Source organism: Cottoperca gobio, chromosome 7, assembly GCF_900634415.1.
Source record: "Cottoperca gobio chromosome 7, fCotGob3.1, whole genome shotgun sequence".
NCBI classification, from domain to species: domain Eukaryota; kingdom Metazoa; phylum Chordata; class Actinopteri; order Perciformes; family Bovichtidae; genus Cottoperca; species Cottoperca gobio.
In genome coordinates this window covers 132,973-140,374 of record NC_041361.1, presented here as the reverse complement: position 1 = coordinate 140,374, position 7,402 = coordinate 132,973, and the positions used below count along the sequence as shown (strand labels likewise).

At 45.1% G+C, this 7,402-nt stretch overlaps 1 protein-coding gene across 1 annotated transcript in view; it reads left to right on the top strand.

Moving 5' to 3' along the window:
* The first annotated feature begins 3,178 nt into the window (after positions 1 to 3,178).
* The window catches only part of LOC115010403 (membrane-associated guanylate kinase, WW and PDZ domain-containing protein 2-like), a 34,220-nt gene continuing 29,996 nt past the window's right edge, over positions 3,179 to 7,402 (top strand). The window contains 1 exon segment of the mRNA XM_029434922.1: positions 3,179 to 3,458. Within this exon segment, the coding sequence (XP_029290782.1) occupies positions 3,179 to 3,458 (280 nt within the window).

Below are 7,402 nucleotides of genomic sequence, written 5' to 3'. Positions count from 1 at the left end.
GCAGCGCTGCTCTGAACAGTCTGAAAACGGTCAGATTTGGTTCCGACATTCAAATCTTTTTGTTCATGACAAATACCTTTAAAAAGGTTTCCCATCAGCCTCTCTTTTTATTGATAATTCAAAAATAAGACGATACACTTTATTAATCCCTCTTGGGGGAAATTCAGTTTTAACACATGTTAGCTTAGCATGCTAACGTGCTAATCATTAGCATGCTGACTCACAACATGTGCTGTGCAGCAGCCTCACACAGCTGCTGCTACAGCTGGACTGCTTTTAAACTGAAACAATGCGAGTGAGTGAAGAAGAGGTCATTTTGAGGGCCAGTTTTAAATATAGAAGATCAGTATGACAGCTTGAATTGTTCTCAAAGCGAGTCCAGTGCCAGTGTGCTTAAACACAAGGTAACAACGCATTACAATTGCATGCATTGCAAATCACTGATTACATATTAATCCAGAATTAACATTAACATTTAACATTTGACGAGATGCCTTTTGTCACCAGCGGCGCGTTGCTCGCTGTGTTTTAAGTGCACGCGGTGAGATGAGTGTGCGAGGCTCCGTTTGTAGCAGCAACACTAACAGCAGAGGGGGAGCAGAGCGGTGTCAGGGCGTGTCTGCGGCGGGACGAGGCCGGGCTTCAGCGGACCTGACAGACTGCGGCTCATTAAAGTCCCATCAGACGCAGGAGGTCAAGACAACAGCTACAGCTCGGGCGACACGCTGCCTGCTTGCGTGTAATGTCGACACACAGAGTAGGATAATACCACAGTCCTATTAGTTTATTTTTAGCATTTTAATCATCCCCAAACAACTTCTGAGGAATTCTGAGAAATCTTGAGACTCATGAATCATGAAGAGGCGAACGGCAGATAGAAGTAATGTTCAGGATTGATGCACAAGCGAATTTGTTGTTTATGATTATGAAAAGTTGTTGTTTTTATTTTCTCCTCATGACACGCTCAATGCAAGCTGTGTTACTGTGTTACTGTGTGGGCGGAGAAGCGGGTCGACAGTGTTGCTGCAGAAGGTTTCACCGTGGGGTGGAGAGAGAGGGACTGGGGGGCACTATTTGGCAAGGATGAAGTGATAATTTCAGGTTGGAACATGCCGCATATCCGCACTTTTTTTATTCAAACAACACAACAACAACAACAACAGCAACAACAACAACAACAACAGCAACAACAGTGGCGGACGCTTGGCTTTGAACGAAGGCTGAAATGCGAGTTGTGTGTTTTTGGGTTCTCGATGAACCAGCTCAACCGTTTCCCAAAATCTGACTCATGTCGCCTGAGCTGAAGGTCAAACAAGGGAGTCCGGTGCCAACCTCCGGCTGTGTTGCGCCTCTCCATCTCTATCTGACCTCTGCACTTCCCTCTTTTCCTCCCATTTCTCTCCGACTGTGGGACACAAACACATCCATCTTTATTTATTTTCACATTTCATTCCCAGCCTACTTCTGCTTTTAATCTTCTAATCGCTCTCCTGCCTTCCTCTTCTTCATTCATCCATCTCTGAAAAATCTATAAAAAGCCACCAGGGACCTCCTCTTTTTGGCTGAGCAGTAAAGAGGATCCCTGTCAGATCTGCCAGTCAAGTGGAAAGGATTAGTTGCATGCTGTCCTTCTCTCACTCTCTACAGCGGCCTCATTAGACCGGCTGCACCAGACGACCCGGGGAGCCCCGGGGCTGGGCTGGGTGTTGCACTCAGGGAAGCCCAGGGCGTGTTATGCCCCCCAGCCGAGGGGCGTCACAGTCACACACTCCCTTAAGAGGATTGGATCTTGGCGAAGTGTAATGGCTTGTCCATAAGGAGTATTGTATTTGAGGAAGTTTGTATCCGTGTCGGTGCAACATGGCGGACTCTGATCACTAATCACATGTCATCACTAATTAAAACATAGTTATGATTGTTATATTTCATTTATGTTAATAGATCCCCCTAAATACTACACACTGGCTCTTAAAGGGACAGCTCACCCCAAAATCTAACCTTGTTTATCAGTCTACATTGTTTTGGTGGTGGAGACATCGGCCTTCTCTCCACTATCATGGAACTAGATGGCACTCGGGCTCAAAAGCTCTGAAAGAAACAAGACTCTGGCTCTCGAGAGGGCCTTTTGCCTTTTTACATTACCTGAAGGCCACCGTAGTTCTCAGACACTCAGGATTGTGTTGCTCCTGAAGTAGTGTCGTGGTCAGGGTGGCCCAGATCTTCTCATCCAACTCACGGCAAGAAAGCAAACGATAACCTTTCCCAAAATGTCAAACTATTCCTTTCATAAGGAGCTTTCTCAGTATAATCTCCATGTTTGTCTTTGGGATTCTGTTAGGCCACCTCGTGTGTCTCCTGAGCGTGTGTCAAGGTGACAGCGGTACTCTGATAATGTCAGAGGAGCATCGCCCGCGCTCTCCGTACATCACAGCTGTCACACTGTCGACTCAAACAATGTCAGCCACATCCTCAGCCCACACACACTCACACACACACACACACACACACAGACACACACACACACACACACACACACACACACACACACACACACACACAGCTGCTCCCCAGGAAACAGTAGAACACAGTGAGCAGAATATAGGAGTCTGTCAGTGTGCAAACATTAATATTAATTTGTCCTGAAAAATCTATAAAAATCTATATTTTCCAGGACTGTGCATCAGCGTAGCGTACCTGTCGAAACGTGTGTGTGTATTCAATGACCCGTACCTTCATCGAACGCAAACTAGATGTTCCCATGTGACTGCAGGAATGTGGACTAACTCCTCTGTTGTGTGTTTACATGGAAACATAACGTCAGCCTGCAGCGTGGAGGGGATTTCTTTCCTTCTGATTGGGCAGCCATGTTCTGTGCCGTTGTGTGTTTGCATAAAACAAAGACACAGTTCATGTGTTGCTCCTGACTTCCAGGCTGCCGTGGATATCAGAGAAAACATCTATTAATCTGGAATTATTCATGACTTCTTTTTGCCAATTCTGAACACTGCAGCTCCGTAGACATTGACAACTGACAAAGGTTAACGAACGAAACAGCCTTCTGCCTGAAGTCACAGGGTTTTTCATTTCCTGCTTGCTATGTAATTGACACCTTTTTTTCTGTCTCACACCTTCTGCTCACCCTCCAATCCTGCTTCCCTTCCTCTCCAGTTCATTTGCCATGTCTAAGACAGCGGTGAAGAAGCTGCACTGGCGCTCCAAGGTGCAGGACAGCTTCGTCCCCCTGCTCGGCTCGTCGGGGGAGCTGGGGATCGCCATCGGCGGAGGAGCAGATTATGGAGAGTTCCCCTTTGTCACGTCGGCTCCAGGGGGCGGACTCACAGTGGGCGATATCATCCTCGAGATCGGGGGAACGCCGGTCTTAGGGATGACATTAGGAGACGTCCGGGGCGTCCTCAACTCCTGCCCCCATCCCATCCGCATCAAGACTGTGTCACCAGGTATGACTCAGCGTTAGCTCCTTGTTTGGATAGATGTGTAGATAATCACCACAGCAAAGGTGAGAAAATCACGTTAGAGACTTTTGTTGGGCGATATATTGTCCCAGAAGTTATTGCTATAAACGATTGTCTTGTCTTTTGAAGACCATTTGTTGCCACTAACAACACAACGACATTTATTACATTGTGTTGTTATTGCATAATGTGTTGATCGAACCTTTCCCGACTACTGATGTTTGATTAGATTAAGTCCGGACACAGGAGCAGCTTGTGAGGCGAGACTACAGGCGAGAAGTAGGACGGTGCAAGTTTCTCGTTTAGCCTGAAATAAGTATAGAATAAATAACTAACCATAAAGCAATCTTAGCTGCCAAAAAACAAAACAACCAATTAATAGTCTACTAGACCCCCCCCCTTAGTGATATCGACTGTAGTCAATCAGTCCGGATATGTCAAGGCGATGTGTTGATATGTGGGGAAGAGGTCAGACCCGCTGATGACACGTGACAGTGTGGCGATGCAGTTGTCTGTCACCGGCGAGAGGCCTTGATGTTTAGAGCGCTGGGGTAACGGATGTCTTTGTTGGCTCTGAACAAAGCAATATGTCATTGCCGTGTCACCTGACCGCCACTCCCGATGGCCTCGCTCGCCAGATTGATAGCTGATTTGGCCGCAGAGGGGTAAATGGGGACCTTTGCTCCTCGTCCCTCCGCTGCCGCTAGATCCATTATCATGGCTGCAGGTAGCGCGGACAGTGATGGATGAGCTGACGCACGGGGCTTCTGTATCACACCTCCTGCTACTACAACTGCAGCCTCTCCAATACACCCGGCTGCATTCCCCACAGGCCGCTTTACATGTTTAAGTGATAATACACGGGCTCTGTGGACACATTTAACGTTTCCTGCAGCGGTTTCAGCGCGGCCCTCGTAGCTCTTTGTGGATGATGTATTTCTGTAGGCCGACCCGGACGGTTACCTGCACAGAACGCCGAGGGGACCTTTACATTCTATATTGGATTATTGCAGAAAATAAGCTCTGTGGCAAACAAACATTTATATATTTACTGATTTAGTTCAGCAGGATAATCTCCACAAATTACAACTTTTGGGAATTTTGGAGCGTAAATGCAATCACTAGATGGAAGCTAACGTTACACATGAGCGACACTGCGGTCGCACGACTTCTCATTTAGCCACTTGTTAGCTACCGCCTTTCTAAAGACAAGTAAAACCTTAACAATTCACGAGTGAGCTATTCACAGGATTATTTACGTTGTAGAACAAAGCGTTAGCATCTCTTAAGCTTGTGTTAACATTATTTCAGGCGTCTAACCAAAGACGAGGGAACAGGAAGTGTTATGGTGCCGCCTTCATTCCTGCAGCTCTCTATTAACCTTGACATCTGGTTTAATGGTCGCCCATGTATATTTATTAAACTAGGAAGTCACATTGATATTAAAACCTCTTTCATAAGTGAGACCTGGCCAAGACAGGGTCAGCACATAACAGGGCAACAACTTCCGATCACAACAGCAACAATAAATAGTAATAATTCGTTTATTAGTCAATTGAAGCGACTGCAGCCGCAGGAACCACTTCCATTATTCTCAGTTTGAAATCATGTGGAGAAAGAAGGATCTTAGGTTTGAGCTTGGCCTGCAGATCGTTCCAACATCCAAGCTACGATGTAGGATTTGCATTGCATTATTTACCGAATGCATTAACGTCGTGCAGATCAGCAGTCACATTGTGTTCCCGGCCGGGATGCCCAAACATTTTTGGTTTATTGTGCAAAGTTTGTGTTGAATTTCATCTGAGTGGCATTTAAAAAATACACAACAAGAAAATGCGAATGTCTCGTGCTTTTATTGTGAAAGGTAAGAACGTAAAGAGTGGATCTTGTATGAGCTGAAAGTGAATAAAGAGCCTCCTTGTTGTATATTGTGTAAAGACGCAAACGTACGAACAACGTGATTGGTCGATGCCTTTATTTGCAAGAAGTGTGAAAGGTCAGAAAAATCGAGCTCGTTCTGGAGAAAATCACGTGCATATTTGCGTTCTTTGTGACCAAATGTCAAAAACAAAAGTTAGAAAATATATATGTGTAAAGGCACGGTTTATTTATATCGCACATAATTCAACGTGCTTAAAGCATTAAGACTTTAAAAATAGACATTTAAACACAATTAAAAACAGACATTACATTTACAACAAGCTAAAGACAGGTATACAATACAAAAGTTAACATCGTGTTGCAAGCCTTGCAGCGGTAGGAACCCTGCTTGTAATCATATTTGATGATTATCGGGATAATATCCTGAGATTTTGTCCAGGATAAACGTGAAATTGTCACATCGTCCCATGCCTAATCCCAGCGCGGTCGTCTCGCTCAGTTCCAGGGAGCCGATGTTGACATCCGAACGTTGCTCTTCTGCAGACTAGAAAACAGCAGCTGTTTCATAACATGATGAACAAAAGCTCATCATCTCCTCTAAAAGGCAGCTGGCGAGATTCATTTCACTTTACAGGCAGCAGCCATATGTGGCCGGTCGCATGTGCGCGCAGATGACTGCCGCCAGTAATGAACTTATACTACTGTGACGTTTTTTAATAGCACACAGTGAATTCAGTCCACTACTGGGCAGAGACCCTGTAACAGATGGTGTGTGTGTGTGTGTGTGTGTGTGTGTGTGTGTGTGTGTGTGTGGATAAGGGAAGCACCAACAGAGTGGTCGTCTGTCAGACTGACAAGCTGGAGGTGCTGCCGATCCATAACAGCAAGCAAGTGACCCGTCATCAGAGGCCGTAAAGCACTTGAGATGATATTAAGAGATCAGATAGAGCTGATGATGTGTGGAGCGAGGGGGGGGGGGGGGGGGGGGGGGGTAAGAGAACCATTTTCACACGTAGATATCCACATGAAAACTTCCCCTGTTGATTACTTACATTAAGGAAATACTTTTTTTATTGCACGTGTTTGAAATCTTACGTTTAAATATGTACATGAGACATGAAGTTATTAAAGATGTGCTGATGTGCTCCATGTCCAGACGTAAAGAGAAGTCTGGATGAAGCAGGTTCAGAGTGTTTCATGTTGTTCACATGTCAAAGGTTTGTACAGATTCTGGATCTGTCTTTGTATCACTCCATAAATCACTAAATCCTGTCAACACACAGAACTCTGTGCATCTCCTGCATGTAGTGAGTGTAGCGTGTATAACATGAGCTGTGAGTGACATGTGAACAAAGCCCTCTGCACAAAGCTTCAGAATATAGAGAGGAATGAAAGTGGAAAGTTTGGTGTATGTAAGTGCTGCTGAAGTGGAGACTTCTGCTGAAGAGTGTGAGAAAAAGCTCCTTTAGAGAAAAGCTCCTTTAGAGATATGTATTGTAACATTCATACATGTTGTACACACTACAGGTGAACAGGGTCATACATGTTGTACACACTACAGGTGAACAGGATCATACATGTTGTACACACTACAGGTGAACAGAGTCATACATGTTGTACACACTACAGGTGAACAGAGTCATACATGTTGTACACACTACAGGTGAACAGAGTCATACATGTTGTACACACTACAGGTGAACAGAGTCATACATGTTGTACACACTACAGGTGAACAGAGTCATACATGTTGTACACACTACAGGTGAACAGGGTCATACATGTTGTACACACTACAGGTGAACAGAGTCATACATGTTGTACACACTACAGGTGAACAGAGTCATACATGTTGTACACACTACAGGTGAACAGGGTCATACATGTTGTACACACTACAGGTGAACAGAGTCATACATGTTGTACACACTACAGGTGAACAGAGTCATACATGTTGTACACACTACAGGTGAACAGAGTCATACATGTTGTACACACTACAGGTGAACAGAGTCATACATGTTGTACACACTACAGGTGAACAGAGT